General features: G+C 44.8%; 1 protein-coding gene across 1 annotated transcript; it reads left to right on the top strand.

The window, feature by feature from the left end:
• Positions 1-326: 326 nt before the first annotated feature.
• LOC130367283 (extracellular calcium-sensing receptor-like) lies at positions 327-24,047 on the top strand. The gene is made up of 7 exons (XM_056569689.1): positions 327-544; positions 1,436-1,727; positions 8,907-9,725; positions 16,339-16,569; positions 19,419-19,421; positions 21,711-21,834; positions 23,140-24,047. The coding sequence occupies exons 1-7, from the start codon at positions 327-329 to the stop codon at positions 24,045-24,047; spliced, it is 2,595 nt and encodes an 864-aa protein (XP_056425664.1).
• Positions 24,048-24,062: the final 15 nt, after the last annotated feature.

The raw sequence follows: 24,062 nt of genomic DNA, 5'->3' as shown, positions 1-24,062 counted from the left end.
TGTACTGTACTGGTTCTGTTCACGCATTTCATGAGGCCTCATTTTTTATTTTTTAATTGTTGCATTTTATTTTTACGTCTTAAATATAAGGACATCATTTTATTTCTCCACTGAATCCAATGCAGTCCCCTATGTTTTAATAATGGTTTCTGTCTACGGCAGTGTTTTCCAACCAGGGTGTCTCCGGCTGCTGCAAGGAGTTGTAGTTTTGCAACCACTGGGAGCTCCCTGGTTGGGAAACCCTAGTTTATGTCCGTATTGCATTGTACTGTATATATCACTACACGCTGTCACGTATATGGCACCTTACAGATATCCCATCCGTGATGTTGACTCTTTATTGTCTGGTCTGGATCTTCATCCTCATCTCCCTTATACCCATGTCTTGTAATGAAGATAACCGATGTAGACTGGAGGACCGGGGGCTCGAAGGGATTCTCCAGCCTGGAGATATAATCATCGGGGCCGTGCTACCTGTCCGCGTGGCCGATACCTTCCAGCAGGTTTCTTTTACCAAAACCCCTCAGAGAACAACCTGTAACGGGTAAGTGGAGATGTCTCCAAGACGTTGTGTTACGCCTACATTTATTTATTTATTTATTTTAGATTTTGTTGCGTAATTATTCTCAGGCTGCCATGGATCGGTAGGACAGAGCAGGGGCTATGCATTTCTTATGGAGCCTGGGTGACTCTTTGACTAAAAAACATAATCAATTTCAATTTTCAACACTCTAAGTTCAATCTGCAGCATGTAAAGGCTCATAATATTATATTAGCATTATTTTGCCTATTTTTTTTTTGCGTTCCTTCAGGATGTTATATTTTTAAATTGTGCATAGACATTGTCATCATTTCTGTGAATCTGTGTTAATGGACCATCTTTAAGATATGTATATATATATATATATATATATATATATATATATATATATATATATACTGTATGTATATATATATATATATATATATATATATATATATATGAATATTTATATTCATGGAGGTGTTTTAAATGAGAGAGAGAGAGAGAGAGGGAGAGAAAGGCAAAGTGTTCTACACCCCTAAGGATGCTCTCTGTAGCCGGGAAATAGCCATTTTTTTAATAGCGATTTTTTTCGGAAAATTCACCGGATTGGCAAAATAGAATTTTTGAAAAATTTGCCCATCTCTAGCTATGAGGTAATGTCGTTGACCTTATGTGTAGCTTCTTTGGTGAACAAGAAACTAGGAGGCAGAAACTGTAGAATGTGTTAATTTTAGCTTTTGTCAGTTTCTTCCAGGACAGAACATAAAGGGTTACTAATAGTTATAACCACATGGGTAGTGTCCTGAAGTTTTAAGGTGATCATTGCTTCTCATAAACTTGAGGGATCGGTGATATCAGATTATATGGTAAACTTTGTCTACTGACTAAGCCAATTTGTGTCTCCTCAAGCTTCCACTTTGGTTACTTCCAGCAATTTCAAGCTCTTCTGTTTGCCATAGAAGAAATCAACAGAAATGAAGACATCTTACCGAACATGACCTTGGGATTCCACTGGTACGATTCTTGTGGGGTGATGCCGGTAAACATAGCGGCTACATTACAAGTCCTATCAGGAGGGAAGACAGCCATCCCCAATTACAAATGTCTTCACCATTCTCCTCTGAGCGGATTCTTAGGTTCGTCCTCATCCACATTGTCTATAGCTGTTGCCCGCATCTTGGGCCTCTACAAATACCCTCAGGTAAGGCCAAAGTATGATTCTTGGGGATGACATCTCTATACATACCCTGTAGCCACAGCATTGCAAGTACAGTAGAATCTCCCAACAGCGGATACTCACGGGGAACCAAAAAGTGCCCCCTATTGGGAAAAAAAAGGCTCAAAAATCTTTTCTAATGACCGAATACTGTACTATATTCACTCCAGAGTGTAATTACTTAGAAAACATGATAAAAACCAATATTACAGTAGAATCTCCCAGTGCCGTTTAATCCCTCCTTATCCCTCCCTCCCTCATATCATTTCATCTTTTTACCCTTTCCACCTTATTCTTCTTTGCCTTCTGCCAAATTATTCACTCCTTACCCCTGTCTCTCATTTCCCCTTGATCCCCCTGTGCCATTTAATTTCCCCTTTATTACCCTCTGTGTAAACTCATCACCCCCTCTTAATGAAGTGGCACAGGGAATAAGGGGGGAATTAAAGACACGGGGGGGGGGAAGAAATGGCACAGGGGGGGAATTTGCACAGAGGGTAATAAAGAGTGAATTAAGTAGCACAGAAGGGATCAAGAGGAACTGATTTGGCACAAGGGAAATAAGGGAAATAAAGTGGCACGGCGAGGATCAGGGAAGGAGAGGGGTGAATGATGTGGTGAACGTACAGAAGCAGGAGACCACTGTTTAAACATTGGTCTTCTGCTTCTGTGCTGGGGCTTCTGCAGGGGGGTGCAGCTGGGGCCTAGGCCCCTTACTAGGGTACTGGCTACACCCCCTGATGGCGGTCCTGTGTTCAAGGTAGGGCTGGCACAAAAGCCTAGATGTCACTTATTGGGAGTGTTTTGTCCCCTAAAGGGAGTGTTGTCCCCTATTGTCCGCTAATGGCAGCGTTTTGTCCAATATTAGGAGTGTTTTGTACCCTTTCCGGTGTGTCCGCATTCGCTATTGGGAATGTCCCCTATTCGGAAGATGCAAATACATAAAGTCTAGAGCTGAGCAAATTTTTTGAAAAATTTGATTCGCCCGATTTGCCGAATTTTCCCCCAAAATTTGGTTTGGTCCGATTATATTCATGGCAAATCGCGATTAAAAACGTCTATTTCTGGCCTACAGAGAGCATCAATCGGGGTGTAGAACACTAACTATCACTGTCGCAGAGTGATACAATGACAGAGAAGTGGCATCAGAATGAGGAGACCATATAGTGCCTGAATGACACAGCGTGCAGGTGGCAGCAGCAGGAAGAGACCATATAGTGGCTGAATGACCCAGCCTGGAGTTGGCGGCAGTAAGAGGAGACCATAAGGCCTCACAATTAAAAAGATTAAAGATATTTTTTAACATTTAAATTGAAGATTTAAAATGGATGAACCTAAAAAGTTTTATATAATGTGCCAGCAGCATAAGGAGTCCACATGGCGGCACAGTTACACAGCCTGGAGGTGGCAGCAGCATGAGGAGACCATAAAGTGGCTGAATGACACAGCCTGGAGTTGGCGGCAGTAAGAGGATACCATATAGTGGCTTAATGACACAGCCTGGAGTTGGCGGCAGTAAGAGGAAACCATATAGTGGCTTAATGACACAGCCTGGAGTTGGCAGCAGCAAGGGGAGACCATATAGTGGCTAAATGCTGCTTCAAACGCCATGCTATGTCATTCAGCCACTATATGGTCTCCACATGCTGCCACAAACTCCAGGCTATGTCATTCAGCCACTTTATGGTCTCCTCATGCTGCTGCCAATTCCAGGCTGTGTCGACTGAGGAGGCGTCCACTTCCAGTAAGAAGGGTTTCGATGGATCAGGTCTGGACAGCACTGGAGCAGAAGCGAAGGCAGTTTTGAGGCGATTGAAGGCCTCATCCGCTTGGGGAGGCCAGGACTTAGGGTTGGCATTCTTCCTGGTTAGGGCCACAATCGGAGCCACAATGGTGGAAAAATGAGGAATAAACTGTCGATAGTAATTGGCAAATCCTAAGAAGCGTTGGATAGCACGGAGTCCAGAAAGGCGTGGCCAATCTAAAACCGCTGACAGTTTGTCTGGGTCCATTTAAAGTCCCTGGCCAGAGACTAGGTAACCTAGGAAGGGAAGAGATTGGTATTCAAAGAGGCATTTCTCCATTTTGGCATACAGTTGATTTTCGCTGAGTCTCTGGAGCACTAGGTGGACATGAAGACGGTGTTCCTCTAGACTAGAGGAAAAAATCAAGATGTCGTCCAGGTAAACCACAACACAGGTATATAACAAGTCCCGAAATATTTCATTAACAAAGTCCTGGAAGACTGCAGGGGCGTTGCAGAGCCCAATGGGCATAACCAGATATTCGAAGTGTCCGTCTCTGGTATTAAATGCGGTTTTCCACTCATCCCCTTTCCTGATGCGAATGAGATTATATGCGCCTCTTAAGTCCAATTTAGTGAAGATGTTGGCGCCACGAAGGTGGTCAAAGAGTTCCGAGATTAAAGGCAGGGGATAGCGGTTTTTAATGGTGATTTTATTTAAACCGCGGTAGTCAATACATGGCCGTAGGGTACCGTCTTTTTTTTAAACAAAGAAGAACCCTGCTCCGGCAGGGGATGAGGACTTGCGAATGAATCCCCTCTTTAAATTTTCCTGGATGTAGTCAGACATGGCTTGAGTCTCAGGGGCGGACAGAGGATAGATCCTGCCCCGGGGTGGAGTAGTACCAGGAAGGAGGTCAATAGGGCAGTCATAAGGCCTATGGGGTGGCAAAGTCTCTGCTTGTTTTTTACAGAAAACATCGGCATAGTCCTAGTAGGCCTTGGGAAGACCTGGTATAGGAGGAGCCACAGGGGTTTGACTGACGGGAGCAGACGTGAGGCATCGTTTGAGACAAAAAGGGCCCCAGCTCTTGATCTCCCCGGTGGTCCAGTCAAGGGTAGGAGAGTGACGTTGGAGCCATGGCAAGCCAAGGAGAATTTCAGAGGTGCAGTTGGGTAGGACAAGAAATTCAATTTTTTGGTGATGCAGTCCAATGCACATTAACAGAGGTTCTGTGCGGTAACGCACAGTGCAGTCCAATTTTTCTCCATTAATTGAAGAGATGTAGAGTGGTCTGACGAGACTGGTCACAGGGATGTTGAACCTATTAACGAAAGAGGCCAAAATAAAATTTCCTGCAGAACCGGAATCCAAGAAGGCCACAGCTGAGAAGGAAGAGTTAGCAGAAGGAGAAATCCGCGCAGGCACAGTAAGACGGGGAGAAGCAGAATTCACACCTAGAGCTGTCTCACCTTTGTGCGGAATCGGAGTGCGTTTTTCCTGACGCGGAGGGCGGATAGGACGGTCTTTTAGGAAGTGTTCGGTACTAGCACAGTGCAGGCATAGATTCTCGTTACGGCGGCGAGTCCTCTCTTGTAGGGTCAGGCGGGACCGGTCCACTTGCATAGCCTCCACGGCAGAAAGCACAGGAACAGATTTCAGTGGACTTGAGAAGAGAGGAGCCGGGGAGAGAAATCACCTGGTGCGAACAAAGTCCTTCTCTTGTCGGAGCTCCTGGCGTCTTTCAGAAAAACGCATGTCAATGCAGGTGTCCAAATGGATAAGTTCATGCAGGTTAGCAGGAATTTCTCGTGTGGACAGAACAACCTTGATGTTGCTGGTTAGGCCTTTCTTGAAGGACGCGCAGAGAGCCTCATTGTTCCAGGATAATTCAGAAGCGAGAGTACGAAATTGGATGGCGTATTCGCCCACAGAAGAACTTCCCTGGACAAGGTTCAACAAAGCAGTCTGGGCAGAAGAGGCCCGGGCTGGTTCCTCGAAGACACTACGAACCTCAGTGAAGAAGGACTGGACAGTGGCGGCGACATTATCATTGCGGTCCCAGAGCGGTGTGGCCCATGACAAGGCCTTTCCAGACAGGAGACTAACCACGAATGCCACCTTAGACCGTTATGTGGGAAATTGGTCCGACATCATCTCCAAGTGTAGGGAACATTGAGACAGGAAACCACGGCATAGTTTAGAGTCCCCATCAAATTTGTCCGGCAGGGACAAGCAGAGGCTGGGAGCGGCCACTCGCTGCGGAGGAGGTGCAGGAGCTGGCGGAGGAGATCGTTGCTGAAGCTGTGGCAGGAGTTGTTGCAGCATGACAGTCAGTTGGGTCAGCTGCTGTCCTTGTTGCGCTATCTGTTGAGATTGCTGGGCGACCACCATGGTAAGGTCAGCGACAACTGGCAGCGGGACCTCAGCAGGATCCATGGCCGGATCTACTGTTAGGATCCGGATACAGGATGGACTTGCAGCGGCAGATAACCCCCAGGTCGTATCCACCCGATAGCGACTCAACCCCAACTGACGGCTGAGACAGGCGCGGTACAAGGGATTAGGCAAGAGCAATGTCGGATGTAGCAGAAGGTCAGGGCAGGCAGCAAGGATCGTAGTCAGGGGCAACGGCAGAGGGTCTGGAACACTTGCTTGGGACATACAAGGAACGCTTTCACTGGCACAAGGCAACAAGATCCGGTGATGCTGGGAAGGGGAAGTGAGGTATTATAGGCATGGACACAGGTGTGAGCACTAATTGGGCCAGGCGCCAATCAGTGGCGCACTGGCCCTTTAAATCGCAGAGAGCCGGCGCGCGCGCGCCCTAGGGAGCGGGGCCGCGCGCGCCGGGACTGAGCCGTCGGGGAACAGGACGGGTAATGGTGAGATCAGTGCAGTGGCAGATCCAGGGGGGGGGCAACGGGGCAATTGCCCCCCCCCCCCCCCCCCCCCCGAGTTTGCTGCCCCTATTATTGAGGAGCAGGAGCTGTCCCCGTCTCCACTGTCCCCTCACCTTTCACACGCTGCTCCAGCTCCTGCTGCCCCTTTAAGAGAGGGAGCTGATGGATGCTGCAGCTTAGTCCCTGCTCGTCCGACCCCTCCCTCGGCTGCTCACCGCAGAGCTGAAGTGAAGACACTGCCTGCCAGCTGTACAGCCTCTGAGGCCTGTATCCTCCATACCAGCGGAGCTCCGTCCAGTCGGACAGTCTCCGATCTGCAGGGCGGCCATCAGAGGTGAGGAGGTCTGTAGTGAAGTCCCAGTGACCGGGCATGTCAGTCACTACCTGTATACCAGTGGCTGCTGTGCCCTCTGTCCTATACTGCATATAGTATATGCAGTATGGGCCAGTCATTGATATACAGTGATGTGTTTCTCAAACAGGGTGCCTCCAGCTGTTGCAAAACTACAACAACCAGCATGCCCAGACATCCAACCAGAGTTGTAGTTTTGCAACAGCTGGAGGCACCCTAGTTGGGAAACACTGTGGGGCTATATACATCAGCTGTGCTGTACCCACTGCCCTGGCTGCTATAAATATATGCATGTATATAGTAGTCAAAGGAGGGCAGAGAGTATAAGGAATTTCTGGGGTAGTACGGTTTTCATTAGCCACAATACATCACGGTATTGTATTCAGAGGGATATTTAGAGCATACAGTGTGTTGTAGTAATATATTCAGAGGTTACAGTGTGTGGCAGTATTATATTCAGGGGGTACAGTGTGAGGCAGTATTATATTCAGGGGGTACAGTGTGTGGCAGTATTATATTCAGGGGGTACATTGTGTTGTAGTAATATATTCAGAGGTTACAGTGTGTGGCAGTATTATATTCAGGGGTACAGTGTGAGGCAGTATTATATTCAGGGGGTACAGTGTGTGGCAGTATTATATTCAGGGGTACAGTGTGTGGCAGTATTATATTCAGGGGGTACAGTGTGTGGCAGTATTATATTTAGTGGGTACAGTGTGTGGCAGTAATATATTCAGGGGTACAGTGTGTGGCAGTATTATATTCATGGGTACAGTGTGTGGCAGTATTATATTTAGTGGGTACAGTGTGTGGCAGTAATATATTCAGGGGTACAGTGTGTGGCAGTATTATATTCAGGGGGTACAGTGTGTGGCAGTATTATATTCAGGGGGTACAGTGTGTGGCAGTATTATATTCAGTGGGTACAGTGTGTGGCAGTAATATATTCAGGGGTACAGTGTGTGGCAGTATTATATTCAGGGGGTACAGTGTGTGGCAGTATTATTCAGTGGGTACAATTTGTGGCAGTATTATTCAGTGGGTACAATTTGTGGCAGTATTATATTCAGTGGGTACAGTGTGTGGCAGTATTATATTCAGTGGGTACAGTGTGTCAGAATTATATTCAGAGGGTACAGTGTGCCAGAATTATATTCAGAGGGTACAGTGTGTGGCAGTATTAAATTCAGTGGGTACAGTGTGTGGCAGTATTATATTCAGTGGGTACAGTGTGTGGCAGTATTATATTCAGTGGGTACAGTGTGTGGCAGTATTATATTCAGTGGGTACAGTGTGTCAGGATTATATTCAGAGGGTACAGTGTGCCAGTATTATATTCAAATGATACAGTGTTTGGAAGGTTTTTAATAATAATTGTTTTCATATAGAGGATCAGAATGTGCTGACATAGTGAGGAGATGTCTGGGCGTCAAGTTCTGCAATGAGAACATTTAGCTGGACCCGGTGGTATGTACCATCTGAATTAGATAAGGAAAGACTATAGAGAAGACGTCACCTGTAGTCACTGATATCATTGTATATTGTCCTGACTGTCCCATCACTGGTAAGTTTTGCAGTAATGATGGGTGAAACAACAACTCCCAGCATCTCCTCACCACTACTTAGGTCATACTGGGAGCTGTAGTTTTAAATGGTAAAAACTTCTTTAGCGCTTTCCCATTCTGTGGTAATTGGTATATTTGATTATTATACTGGAAACATTTAATAATATTGTAAGTTCCTTAAGCAACACCTTATTTTCTGTCCGCCAACGCAAAATTCTCTAATAGTGCCCCTCCCGAGACTAGACTCTGGATCCGCCCCTGGATCAGTGGGAGGGTGGGAGTGGAATAAAAAAACAGTCCTGCACAGGGCTTTACAGTGGTGTGTAGATGCTGAGTCCACCAATATTTATTAGAACTATGGAATTGATCTTCTCTACAAGGCCCTCTGCACTTTTGCTCTGTTAAATATAAACAATAGACAGGGCAGAACTCATATGCATTTCTCGAAACAGAGCCAAAAAAAAGTCACAACCTTTTAGTTCCAGTATTTTTTGCAACCCCAGCACTAACTTCTAAGGTTCCCTCACTGTGAGTTGGTAAATAGTAAATTTTTTGCCATTTTTAAATTTTTTTGTTAAATTTTTTCTTGTTCTAACCAGGTGAGCTATTATGCTACCAGCTCTCTCCTGAGTGACCGGGTGAAATTTCCCTCCTTCTTCAGGACTGTCCCCAGTGATGCCTTCCAGTCTAAAGGACTTGCAGAACTCGTACTACACTTTAACTGGACGTGGGTTGGGTTACTTGGGGTGGATGATGACTATGGACAACTGGGCGTACAATTGGTGAAACAAGAGATAATCAGGGCTGGGGCCTGTGTAGCCTTCACCGAGAATATTCTGACTAGTAGACAAGACCGGAACGCACCACACATAGTTAAAGTCATGAAAATGTCAACTGCAAAAGTAGTGATTGTCTTCTCTGCTGGCCTTGATTTAGTCCCCATCTTGACCGAGATGATAAGAGAGAACATAAGGGACAAAATATTTGTTGCTAGCGAAGGGTGGTCGGTAACCAGTCTACAGAAGATGAGGAGCTTCGCCCAAGTCTTATACGGGACGGTCGGCTTAGCCTTCTACAACGGGTTGATGCCAGGATTTCAAGAATTTCTAAACAAAATTCATCCAAACATGACATTAGGAGGCAACTTGGTGAAGACGTTTTGGGAAGAAGCCTTCAATTGTACGTTTTCAATTGAGAGGAATTTGGAACCCCAAAAAAAGGTTTGTACAGGTGCGGAAAGGCTGGACACCATCCAGAACAGCTACAACGATGTCTCCAATCTAAGGATTTCTTATAATATCTACACTGCAGTTCTTGTTCTGGCCAAAGCTTTAGAAGATCTAAGGAAATGCAGCAACTGGGAAGGTCCATCCAGTAAGGGCTGGTGTGCAGGTATACAAAACTTCGCTCCTTGGAAGGTAATAAGTTCTGTACTGTAGTGATTATATTTGTGTAGATATATTCTTGTACATAGGGGGCAGTATTATAGTAGTTATATTCTTGTATATAGAAGGCAGCATTATAATAGTTATATTTTTGTATATAGGAGTAGTGTTACGCCGAGCGCTCCGGGTCCCCGCTCCTGCCCGGAGGGCTCGCGGCATTCTCCTGATCGCAGCGCCCCGGTCAGACCCGCTGACCGGGAGCGCTGCGATAATGTCCCTAGCCGGGATGCGATTCGCTATGCGGGACACGCCCGCTTGCTTACCAGACTCGTTCCCCTTCTGTTCTTTCCCGGCGCGCACGGCCCTGCTCCCTAGGGCGCGCGCGCGCCGGCTCTCTGCGATTTAAAGGGCCGGTGCGCAACTAATTGGCGCCTGGTTCTAATTAGTGTGTTCACCTGTGCACTTCCCTACATAACCTCACTTCCCCTTCCCTTCCTTGCCGGATCTTGTTTCCATTGTGCCAGTGAAAGCGTTCCTTGTGTGTCCCAAGCCAGTGTTCCAGACCTCTTGCCGTTGCCCCTGACTACGATCCTTGCTGCCTGCCCTGACCTTCTGCTACGTCCGACCTTGCTCTTGCCTAATCCCTTGTACCGCGCCTATCTCAGCAGTCAGAGAGGTTGAGCCGCTGCCAGTGGATACGACCTGGTTGCTACCGCCGCTGCAAGACCATCCCGCTTTGCGGCGGGCTCTGGTGAATACCAGTAGCAACTTAGAACCGACTGGCACGGTCCACGCCAATCCCTCTCTGACACAGAGGATCCACCTCTAGCCTGCCGAATCCTGACAGTAGATCAGGCCATGGATCCCGCTGAGGTCCCGCTGCCAGTTGTCGCTGACCTTACCACGGTGGTCGCCCAGCAGTCGCAACAGAGGCCATCAGCTGTCTCAACTGACTGTTATGCTAGAGAAGCTTCTACTACAGCTTCAGCAACCATCTCCTCCGCCAGCTCCTGCACCTCCTCCGCAGCGAGTGGCCGCATCCAGCCTCCGTTTATCGTTGCCAGACAAGTTCGATGGGGACTCTAGACTTTGCCGTGGTTTTCTCTCGCAATGTTCCCTGCATTTGGAGATGATGTCGGACCAATTTCCAACTGAGCGGTCAAAGGTTGCTTTCGTGGTTAGTCTCCTGTCTGGAAAGGCCTTGTCATGGGCCCCACCGCTCTGGGGCCGCAATGATCCTGTCACTGCCTCTGTACACTCTTTCTTTGCGGAGATTCGAAGTGTCTTCGAGGAACCAGCCCGAGCTTCTTCTGCCGAGACTGCCCTGCTAAACCTGGTCCAGGGTAATTCTTCAGTAGGCGAGTACGCCATCCAATTTCGTACTCTCGTCTCCGAATTATCTTGGAATAACGAGGCCCTCAGCGCGACCTTCAAAAAAGGCCTATCCAGTAATATCAAAGATGTGCTGGCGGCAAGAGAAATCCCTGCCAACCTACATGAACTTATTCATTTGGCCACCCGCATTGACATGCGTTTTTCCGAAAGACGCCAGGAGCTCCGTCAGGATATGGACTTTGTTCGCACTAGGCGGTTTCTCTCCCCGGCTCCTCTCTTCTCTGGTCCGCTGCAATCTGTTCCTGTGCGTGGAGGCTATGCAAGTAGACCGGTCTCGCCTGACACCACAAGAGAGGACACGCCGCCGCAATGAGAACCTATGCCTGTACTGTGCCAGTACCGAACACTTCTTGAAGGATTGTCCTATCCGTCCTCCACGTCAGGAAAAACGCACTCCGATCCCGCACAAAGGTGAGACAGTTCTAGGTGTGAACTCTGCTTCTCCACGTCTTTCTGTGCCTGTGCGGATTTCTTATTCTAACTCCTCCTTCTCAGCTGTGGCCTTCTTGGATTCTGGATCTGCAGGAAATTTTATTTTGGCCTCTTTCGTTAACAGGTTCAACATCTCAGTGATCAGTCTCGCCAGACCTCTCTACATCGCCTCAGTTAATGGTGAAAGATTGGACTGTACTGTGCGTTACCGCACAGAACCCCTCTTAATGTGCATTGGACCTCATCACGAAAAAATTGAATTTCTGGTCCTCTCTAACTGCACTTCTGAAATTTTTCTCGGACTGCCTTAGCTTCAACGCCATTCCCCTTGACTGGACCAAAAGGGAAATCAAGAACTGGGGTACTTCTTGCTACAAAAAATGCCTCACGTCTGCTCCCAGTCCTGCCAGTCAAACCCCTATGGCTCCTCCTATACCAGGTCTCCCCAAGGCCTGTCTGGACTATGTTGATGTTTTTTGCAAAAAACAAGCAGAGACTTTGCCTCCTCACAGGCCTTTTGACTGCCCTATTGATCTCCTTCCTGGTACTACTCCACCCCGGGGCAGAATCTACCCTCTGTCAGCTCCTGAAACACAAGCCATGACGGAGTACATCCAAGAAAATTTAAAAAGGGGATTTATCCGCAAGTCTTCCTCCCCTGCCGGAGCAGGGTTCTTCTTTGTCTCCAAAAAAAATTGATTACCGCGGTCTTAATAAGATCACTATAAAGAACCGCTATCCCCTGCCTCTTATCTCGGAACTCTTTGAGCGCCTACGTGGCGCTAACATCTTCACCAAATTGGATTTAAGAGGTGCATAGAATCTCATCCGCATCAGGGAAGGGGATGAGTGGAAGACCGCATTTAACACCAGAGACGGACACTTTGAATATCTGGTTATGCCCTTTGGGCTCTGCAACGCCTCGCTGTCTTCCAGGACTTTGTAAATGAAATTTTTCTTGATTTATTATATACCTGTGTTGTGGTCTACTTGGACGACATTTTGATTTTCTCTTCTAACCTCGAAGAACACCGCCGTCATGTCTGCTTGGTTCTTCAGAGACTCCGTGACAATCAATTATATGCCAAGATGGAGAAATGTCTCTTTGAATGCCAATCTCTTCCCTTCCTAGGATATTTAGTCTCTGGCCAGGGACTTCAAATGGACCCAGACAAACTGTCAGCCGTGTTAGATTGGCCACGCCCCTCCGGACTCCGAGCTATCCAACGTTTCTTGGGGTTTGCCAATTACTACTGACAATTTATTCCACATTTTTCCACCATTGTGGCCCTAACCAAGAAAAACGCCAACCCTAAGTCCTGGTCTCCTCGAGCGGACGAGGCATTAAACCGTCTCAAAACTGCCTTTTCTTCTGCTCCCGTACTCTCCAGACCTGATCCATCTAAACCCTTCTCACTGGAGGTAGACGCCTCATCGGTGGGAGCTGGAGCTGTACTCCTACAAAAAAACTCTTCTGGACATAACGTTAATTGTGGTTTCTTTTCTAGGACCTTCTCTCCGGCGGAGAAAAATTACTCCATTGGTGATCGAGAACTGCTGGCCATAAAACTAGCCCTCGAGGAATGGAGGCACCTGCTGGAGGGGTCCAAATACCCAATTATCATATACACAGATCACAAGAATTTCTCTTATCTTCAGTCTGCCCAACGGCTGAAGCCACGCCAGGCTAGGTGGTCGTTGTTTTTTGCCCGTTTTAACTTTGAGATTCATTTTCGCCCTGCTGACTAGAACATCAGGGCTGACGCCCTCTCTCGTTCCTCGGACGCCTCTGAAATGGAAGCCTCCCTGCAACACATTATTCCTCCTGAGTGTCTGATCTTCGCTTCCCCAGCCTCCATCAGACAAACTCCTCCTGGAAAGACCTTCGTCCCTCCACGCCAGCGCCTCAAGATCCTCAGGTGGGGACACTCCTCACACCTAGCCGGCCATGCTGGCGTCAAAAAGTCCATCCAGCTCATCTCTCGATTTTATTGGTGGCCTACCCTGGAAGCAGATGTTGCTGATTTTGTTCGGGCTTGTACAGTCTGTGCCCGGGACTAGACTCCTTGTCAGAAGCCTGCCGGTCTCCTTCATCCTCTGCCTGTTCCTGAGCTACCATGGTCTCAGATTGCTATGGACTTTATAACAGACCTGCCTTTATCCCATGGCAACACAGTCATTTGGGTGGTCGTTGATCGTTTCTCCAAGATGGCACATTTTATTCCACTTCCAGGTCTTCCTTCTGCGCCACAGTTGGCGAAACAATTTTTTGTGCACATTTTTCGTCTTCACGGGCTTCCCACGCATATTGTCTCGGATAGAGGCGTTCAATTTGTGTCGAAATTCTGGAGGGCCCTCTGTAATCAGCTTAAAATCAAATTACATTTCTCGTCTTCCTATCATCCCCAATCCAATGGGCAAGTGGAGAGAGTTAACCAGGTTCTTGGTGACTATTTGCGACATTTTGTTTCCTCCCGCCAGGATGACTGGGCCGATCTCCTACCATGGGCCGAATTCTCGTACAATTTCAAAGTCTCTGAATCCTCCGCTAAATCCCCGTTCTTTGTGGTGTACGGCTGTCACCCTCTTCCCCCCCTCCCCACTCCCACGCCTTCTGGTTTGCCCGCTGTTGATGAGGTTACCCGGGACTTCTCCACCATCTGGAAAGAGACTCAAAAATCCCTCATACAGGCCTCATCTCGGATGAAGAAGCATGCCAACAAAAAAAGAAGAACTCCTCCTGTCTTTGTTCCTGGAGACAAAGTGTGGCTTTCTGCCAAGTATATCCGCTTCCGTGTTCCCAGTTATGAACTGGGACCACGTTATCTTGGACCCTTTAAAATCAAGTGCCAAATCAATCCTGTCTCCTACAAACTCCTTCTTCCCCCTTCTCTACGTATTCCCAACGTCTTTCATGTCTCTCTCCTTAAACCGCTTATCCTTAACCGCTTCTCTCCCAAGGTTGTTGCTCCTACTCCTGTCTCCGGGTCCTTAGATGTCTTCTCGGTTAAAGAAATTCTCTCGTCTAAGACGGTCAGGTAAAAAAAAAAATTCTTGTAGATTGGGAGAATTGCGGTCCTGAGGAGAGGTCATGGGAACCCGAGGATAACATTCTCGACAAGGACCTAATTCACAAATTTTCAGGTTCTAAAAAGAGGGGGAGACCCAAGGGGGGGGGTACTGTTACGCCGAGCGCTCCGGGTCCCCGCTCCTCCCCGGATCGCTCGCGGCATTCTCCTGTTCGCAGCGCCCCGGTCAAACCCGCTGACCGGGAGCGCTGCGATAATGTCCCTAGCCGAAATGCGATTCGCGATGCGGGACGTGCCCGCTCACGGTTCGCATCCCGGCCCGCTTACCAGACTCGTTCCCCTTCTGTTCTGTCCCTAGGGCGCGCGCGCGCCGGCTCTCTGCGATTTAAAGGGCCGGTGCGCCACTGATTGGCGCCTGGTTCTAATTAGTGTGTTCACCTGTGCACTTCCCTACATAACCTCACTTCCCCTTCCCTTCCTTGCCGGATCTTGTTGCCTGCGTTCCTTGTGTGTCCCAAGCCAGTGTTCCAGACCTCTTGCCGTTGCCCCTGACTACGATCCTTGCTGCCTGCCCTGACCTTCTGCTACGTCCGACCTTGCTCTTGCCTAATCCCTTTTACCGCGCCTATCTCAGCAGTCAGAGAGGTTGAGCCATTGCCGGTGGATACGACCTGGTTGCTGCCGCCGCTGTAAGACCATCCCGCTTTGCGGCGGGCTCTGGTGAATATCAGTAGCAACTTAGAACCAGTCCGCCGGCACGGTCCACGCCAATCCCTCTCTGACACAGAGGATCCACCTCCAGCCTGCCGAATCCTGACAAGTAGTATTATAGTAGTTATATTCTTGTATATAGGAGCAGTATTATAGTAGTTATATTCTTGTATATAAGAGGCAGTATTATAATAGTTATATTCTTGTATATAGGAGCAGTATTATAGTATTTGTATTCTTGTATATAGGAGGCAGTATTATAGCAGTTATATTCTTGCATATAGGAGCAGTATTATAGTAGTTATATCCTTGTATATAGGAGCAGTATTATAATAGTTATATTCTTGTATACAGGAGACATTATTATAGTACTTATATTCTTGTATATAGATACAGTATTATAGTAGTTATATTCTTGTATATAGGAGCAGTATTATAGTAGTTATATTCTTGTATATAGGAGGCAGTATTATAGTAGTTATATTCTTGTATCTAGGAGCAGTATTATAGTAGTTATATTCTTGTATATAGGAGCAGTATTATAGTAGTTATATTCTTGTATATAGGAACAGTATTATAGTAGTTGTATTCTTGTATATAGGAGCAGTATTATAGTAGTTGTATTCTTGTATATAGGAGGCAGTATTATAGTAGTTATATTCTTGCATATAGGAGCAGTATTATAGTAGTAATAGTCTTGTATATAGGGGCAGTATTATAGTAGTTATATTCTTGTATATAGGAGGCAGTATTATAGTAGTTATATTCTTGTATATAGGAGACAGTATTAACGTAGTTATATTCTTGTATATAGGAGCAGTATTATAGTAGTTATATTCTTGTATATAGGAGCAGTATTATAGTAGTTATATTCTTGTATATAGGAGCAGTATTATAGTAGTTATATTCTTGAATAGGAGCAGTATTATAGTAGTTATATTCTTGTATATAGGAGCAGTATTATAGTAGGTATATTCCAGTACATAAGGGACAATATTATATTATATGCCCTAAAATAGAGGTAATTTTTAAACAAATATATTTTACATTTAATATTATCATTTAATTATTATCCACAGATCCTGCACCACATGAAGAAGGTAAGAGTACTTTTAATGAGTAATGAAAGAGAACTTTACTTTGACAAAAATGGAGACCCACCTGCAGTCTATGACATTGTCAATTGGCAGCAGAGTTTGAGCAATACCATGAGCCCTGTCAAAGTTGGCAGCTATGACACCACAGCATCTTTTGGCCAACTTTTTACCATCAACTCAAGTCTACTGCTTTGGGCAACTGAAGACAAGCAGGTACAAAGGTCAAATAGGTAGTTGTCCTCAAATACTAGTATTCATAGTTATGAGAAGGTCCAGATGCAAATCTAATAATTTTTTTTTTAAGCCAAAATTCCACTTTAACTGTTCTATAAGGACAATAAAATATAGGATTTGTTTACTCCCAATGTTTAAAAGAATTCAAAAATGTATTCTGGCCTTCTTATTGGCTGAACTAAATGTCAGTCATCAGATGTTGATTGGGGTTTAGCTAAGTCAATGAGTGTGAAAATGTATTGTCTGTGATAAAATAGTTAAAAATAAGTGGGATATCAAGGTAAGACCCACCTGGTGAAGTGCCCCAGTATAGTTGGACTCTCTCCTGATAGAATAAGGGTAAAGGCATGTAAACCACTGTGGGGTAATGCGGTGTTTGAGATGAGCACACTGCTGGCCATGAGTCAATTGGTCTGGACCGCAATGGTGAATTACATGTTTCGAGAGTTAAATCCCTCTTCATCAGATAACAGTCTGATGAAGAGGGATTTAACCCTCAAAACACACTGTTGCTGCTTTTATTTGAGTAAACTTAAGATTCTGATTGGTCCCTTTTTGTGTCCCTCCTGCAAGTGGTTTGTGCCCACAATCCAACAAAGATAGGTGGTCAGACCAACGATGCCATCTGTATGATGGAACACATAATTTAGGCTTTATAGGTATGTGGACTGCTTGCAGAGGGGTCCATTGTATGGATGCAGACTGGTGTTAAAGAGTACCTGTCATCAAACTAAACTTTTTAATATATTGTTCCTTATGTAATTTTAAGCAAAGAAAAAAAAAAAAAAGTGCACACCTCGTGCAGGTTACCCAATCGATAAATTAGGAAAAAAGACGCAGGGTCAGTTAGATGGAGCCTTACCTGAGAGAGTTATGCTAAGAGCATAACATCTGGATGAGCTTTGTAGTAATGTTGTCGCAGCCTCGTGGTCCCTCCGGTAATCCAGGTGTGGAAACCGGCAAACAGTATCAGGAAGCGTTGGAGGTCAATATGCCTCATGAGAAACGGGACATTGATAAGGCGCAGACTTTTTCGACTTGAGTGGATAAAGGATCTTTATTTGAATAAGGTGCAATGCATAACAACAAGCGTTTCAAGCCCGGACAGTGCTCTTTGCCAGGCATATACATAATATAAAATGTGAACAGTATAAGAACACTTCTAGACAATTGCTTCCGGGTGTAAGGGAGACTGAACGAACCGGACATAATAGTAAAAACATAAAGTATATAGAAGAACAATATAAAAACATAATGCATTAAAAAATTGTGGAAATACACATACCTGATAAAACGAAAGGTATAAATAAATCTCAATTCAAATTGACCACTGATGTAAAAGATGTGTATTGCGTTGTGATGCCAAGGTTACCTTGCGGGATAGGGTGTATATTGCACTTCTGGGAATAGGGTGGTTTCAGGATGATGCATAACGAAAGGGACAGTAATGCGCGGCATCTGACAAAATGAACCTGCGCAGTGGTGATGATGTAATGTGCTGCATAGACTGACGGAGGGGAACAGGATATCTCAAGGTATTCCACTATGGAGTGAGGGTGCACTGTATCTGAAAAAGAGGCCTGAGCAGGGGTGATGATGTAATGTGCTGCATAGACTGACGGAGTAGACCAGCCTATCACAACTATTAGGTTGCGGTCCAGGGGAAAAACGATCCGGGATCAGAATGCCAATCAAGTGCGAGAAAGGTGTGAAAAAAGTGCTGACTGCGGGTTAAGGGCAGAAGGAAAACTAATTTCTCGTATCTCGTTTAGATCCTGGGGGGATAATGTCGACATCTTATAGATCCAGTACATTTCCAATCTCTTTAGTTGTTCAAATCTATTGCTGAGTGTGGCCAGCACATGATCGATAGGTGTAATAGTAATTAATTTTTTCACGTCCACTCTCAAAGAAAGGAAATTCCTGGCACTGCTACTTTAACAAATCATTTAGGTGCAAAATTTTCTTACACAGTTCATCAGGCACTTGACATAGGCTGTCTATTAAGGTGGTGCTGCATGTTTATAACCAATAAACAAACATGTAAATCCAGTAGAGAAAACAGTAACGAAGCACTCACCACTCGGGCTGCTGTAGACAGGTACTTCTTTATTTTCTTTCAGTGCATGTAGACAAAACTGTAAATACCGGGAAGGTGGACCAGGTCTTATGCGGGGGGTTCAGGTGATCACACGGGGCCAGGGGCCCGAGGAAGCGCAACAGCATGATACGGTCGTTGCCCCGTGTGATCACCTGAAACCCCCTGCATAAGACGTGGTCCACCTTCCAGGTATTTACAGTTTTGTCTACATGCACTGTAATTAATTTTTTATTGTCTGGATGCAAAAGATAGATATGTTTGGAGACTCCATGGAGTAAGAACTTCTTTTTAATATTTTGGCGATGTTGATTTAATCTCAAGTGAAGAGGACGGATGGTGCGTCCCATGTACTGTAGTGGACAATCGGGACATTGAATCATGTATATTACATAATTGGATAGACAGGTAAGATGGAATTTAATGAAAAACTTCTCTCCGATGGCTGAAGAAATAAAGTGATCAACTTCATGTGAGATCCGGTGACAGCATAGACACCGGGGCCTCCTACATTTATAGCTTCCTTTTCTGATGGATCTCCCTAGAATAACAGTCTGGGTGTCATCTTTATTCTGATGTTCTCTGATCTGACTGGGTGCTAGGATTGTTTTCAGGGAGGCCGATTTTCGGTATGTAAACCGAGGTTGTAAAGGAAGGGCTTGAGAAAGATGAGCTACTTGGATTTCCATAGCTTGCACTTTAAGAAATGATTACTCAATATACCGTTCAGTCAGTATAAAAGGATTCGGAAGAATTGTACAAACAATACAACTTGTAAAATACAGTCACAAATTTTGCTGGATCGGTTCAAGGCAAAACACTAGCCAACCAAATTGCTAAATGATGCATATAATCGCACAAAAACATGTACACAGAAAGATTGTCTAGAAATCAGAAAAAAGGATGAACACAAAGAAAATAACACATTTACATCTAATTTCATTACAACATACAGTAAGGATGCTCACCTTATCAAGCAAATTGTCAAGAAACACTGGTACATATTACAAATGGATCCTCATCTTCCATTCCTTTACAACCTTGGTTTACATACCGAAAATCAGCCTCCCCGAAAATGATCCTAGCGCCCAGTCAGATCAGAAGACAGCAGAATAAAGATGACACCCAGACTGATCTTCTAGGGAGATCCATCAGAAAAGGAAGCTACAAATGTAGGAGGGCCCGGTGTCTATGCTGTCACCAGATCTCACAAGAAGTTGAGCATTTTATTTCTTCAGCCACCGGAGAGAAGTTTTTCATTAAATTCCATCTTATGTGTCTATCCAATTATGTAATATACATGATTCAATGTCCCGATTGTCCACTACAGTACATAGGACGCACCATCCGTCTTCTTCACTTGAGATTAAATCAACATCACCAAAATATTAAAAAGAAGTTCTTACTCCATGGAGTCCCCAAACATATCTATCTATTGCATCCAGACAATAAAAAAATTAATTACTATTACACTTATTGATCATGTGCCGGCCACAGTCAGCATTAGATTTGAACAACTAAAGAGATTGGAAATGTACTGGATCTATAAGATGTCAACATTATCCCCTCAGGGTCTAAACGAGATAAGAGAAATTATCTCGTAAACATTACCTATAAGGTATCACACCAGTTTTTCATATACATCATGCCTACCTGGATGAAGAGATTCGTTTTCCTTCTGCCCTTAACCCGCAGTCAGCACTTTTTTCGCACCTTTCTCGCACTTGATTGACAGTCTGATTCCGGATCGTTTTTCCCCTGGACCGCAACATAATAGTTGTGATAGGCTGTTCCATTCTGTCAGTCTATGCGGCACATTACATCATCACCACTGCGCAGGCCTCTTTTTCAGATACAGCGCACCATCAATCCGTAGTGGAATACCTTGAGATATACTGTTCCACTCCGTCAGTCTATGCAGCACATTACATCATCACCACTGCGCAGGTTCATTTTGTCAGATGCCGCGCATAACTGTCCCTTTCTTTATGCATCATCCTGAAACCACCCTATTCCCAGAAGTGCAATATACGCCCTATCCTGTAAGGTAACCTTGGCATTACAACGCAATACACATCTTTTACATCAGTGGTCGATTTGAATTGAGATTTATTTATACCTTTCATTTTATCAAATATGTGTATTTCCAAAAAATTATATGCATTATGTTTTTATATTGTTCTTCTATATATTTTATGTTTTTACATTATTTCCAGTTCGTTCTGTCTCCCTAACACCCTAAAGCAATTGTCTAGAAGTGTTCTTATACTGTTCACATTTTATATTATGTACATGCCTGACAAAAAGCCCGGTCCGGAATGAAACGCTTGTTGTTTTGTGTTGCCCCTTATTCAAATAAAGATCCTTTATCCACTCAAGTCGAAAAAGTCTGTGCCTTATCGATGTCCCATTTCTCTTGAGGCATATTGGCCTCCAGCGCTTCCTGATTATGTAATTTTAAGACACTTTGCTATTCACTTGCTGTTAAAATTCTCCACCTTTTTTTTGTTTTTAATGTGATTGAAAAAACGGCCACTAGGTGGCACTGTTCTCTTCACTGAGCAAGTCAAACAGTTAGTTTGGTCTCCCCCTGACTTGTCAGGAGACCAAACTCAGGAAGTTCGTGGTGAGGCACAGCTCTCTCAGGCTTCAGTGAAGTTGCGCCTGCTGGGAAACGCCTACTTTCTCCTGCCGGGAGCTCACACAATGTGAGCAAGGGGAAAGGTATGATACACAGCTTTTTAATGCTCAGAAATTTTTTCTAAAGGCAGGAGGGGTTTTAGGAGTAGTTAGGGAATATAATCTGAATTAGTTTAGAAAATATGGTTTGATGACAGGTACTCTTTAATCGGGCCCATATTCTGTTCTCTATTATGTTATAAAATGTGGGAGGGAGGGGCGGGATTTCATATAATTGCCATCACTTTTCAATACAAAGGAAATTCTGAACCGATCTTTGAAGTTTATTAACTTCAGTTGGAAAACTATGACATTGCGTTATACCTGTTGTGCCTCTTCCCAGGTACCTACATCGGTTTGTAGTGAGAGTTGTCCTCCAGGATTTAGAAAGGCCTCCATCAGAGGACAACCTGTCTGCTGCTTCCAATGTGTCCCCTGCCCACAAGGAGAAATCTCCAATCATACAGGTAGAGAATTCCTTGTCTATGCAATTAAAGTCAAGGCGGGGGGGGGGGGGGGGTTATGTGTTGCAATTCAAACCCTCCCCCCCCCACACACACACACACACACACATACAAACACAAACTTTACTAGCGTGTACTTTCTACCTTTTCAAATGCCCAAACATTTATCCTCTTTTTACATGACATATGGTAAATTTACAAATTTTTTATGTACTTTTTTTTGTCTGATTGCGCAAAAAATTTTACTCCTTTTTAGCAGATAATAAGTGTGTCTAAAGATCTACACAACCTTTTACCCCATTAAGGACACAGCCCAGTTTTAGATTGCAGATACCAATCAGTGCTATGCATATGCTTAGCATTGATCAGTGTTATCTGCAATCTAATTCTCTGGTCTTCTTGATGTCAGACCAGAGAAGAAGACCTGCGGGAGGCAGATGAGGAGACCTCTGGCCCCCATCTTGGCTGATCTGATTCCTGCAGATGTCCCGATAGCTGATCAGATCAGCCATTGAAACCACCGCATTGCCGCAGATGCCGTGATCAACATTGATCACGGAATCTGAGTGGTAAATGGCACGATTGCTCATGTTCACCATTAACCATGTTCACCACAAATTTGTATTAGCTACCCTTCGGAAAATTTGTTGACAATTTCGGCCAAAAATGCATCAGCAAATGTCCCCTTATCTCCCTTTTTGATGCTTGATTTGAACATCAGCAAATTGTCCTGACCACGTCTACATGTCTAAATGCATTGAGTTGCTGCCAGGTGATTGGCTGATTAGCTATTTGTGTTAACAAGAAATTGAACGGGTGTCACTGATAAAGTGGCTAGTGAGTTTCTGTGTGTGTGTGTGTGTGTGTATATATATATATATATATATATATATATATATATATATATATATAGAAAGGAGAAGACTGTAGCACTCCAGTAAGATGAAAAGTGAATGTGGCTTTATTCCAATTCAAACATCAAGGCAACGTTTCAGCTGCACGCAGGCAGCCTTTATCAAGCTTGATAAAGGCTGCCTGCGTGCAGCTGAAACGTTGCCTTGATGTTTGAATTGGAATAAAGCCACATTCACTTTTCATCTTACTGGAGTGCTACAGTCTCCTCCTTTCCACATTGTGAAGTGTCTCCCGTGACCTGGGATTCCGGCCGTGTGCACCCACCCTCTACTTGTATCTCGCAGAGTGCTGCTCCTTATCCCTTGTTTTTATATATATATATATATATATATATATATATATATATATATATATAACTTTAATTGTGACTTTTAATTCTTCACTTATTTTCAGATTCTAATGGTTGTCATTCATGTCCATGGAACGAGTGGCCAAATCTGCAGAAGACCAGATGCCTTGAAAAACACATCGACTACCTTTCCTATCATGACCCATTGGGTGCAACCTTATCGGGTGCCTCAGTCTTTTCCTCCATCATTCCTAACTTAATACTGAGGCTTTTTATTCAAAATAAAACAACTCCCATAGTAAGAGCCAACAACTACGTCCTAAGTTGTCTTCTTCTTGTGTCCTTGTCCTTTTGCTTCCTGTGCTCTTTGGCTTTTAGTGGTTACCCCCAGACCGAGAAGTGTCTTCTACGCCAAGCCGCTTTTGGACTGGTTTTTACCCTCTGCATATCTTGCATTTTGGCTAAGACCATTATGGTAGTGATCGCCTTCATGGCCACAAGACCTGGCAGTATTATAAAGAAATTGACTAAACCTCAAGTGTCCTACTGGATTATTTTTACCTGTTCCTTGTTACAATTTATCTTATGTATCTTGTGGTTGTCCCTAGCTCCACCATTCCCCCAATATAACATAGAAAGCCAGCCCACACTCATTGTTATTGAATGTAACGAAGGGTCACCCATCGCCTTCTGGATCATGTTGGGTTATCTCTTCCTTCTGGCCACCATAAGTTTCATTGTTGCTTTCCTGGCCCGAAGACTTCCCGACCGCTTCAATGAAGCCCAGTATATTACATTCAGCATGTTGGCCTTCCTCAGTGTCTGGATATCTTATATCCCAGCCTCCCTCAGTGCCCAGGGCAAGTACACAGTAGCTATGGAGATCTTTGCCATCTTGACATCCAGTTGGGCTCTGGTGCTCTGCATGTTCTTTCCAAAATGCTTTATTATACTATTCAGACCTGACATGAACTCTAGAGAAAACCTTATTAGGCGAGACAGAGACCAATAAAATGACTACAAGAAA

Source organism: Hyla sarda, chromosome 4, assembly GCF_029499605.1.
Source record: "Hyla sarda isolate aHylSar1 chromosome 4, aHylSar1.hap1, whole genome shotgun sequence".
In the NCBI taxonomy this organism is placed as follows: Eukaryota; Metazoa; Chordata; class Amphibia; order Anura; family Hylidae; genus Hyla; species Hyla sarda.
Note: the sequence above shows the minus strand (reverse complement) of the source record. Positions and strands in the feature narration are given on the sequence as shown.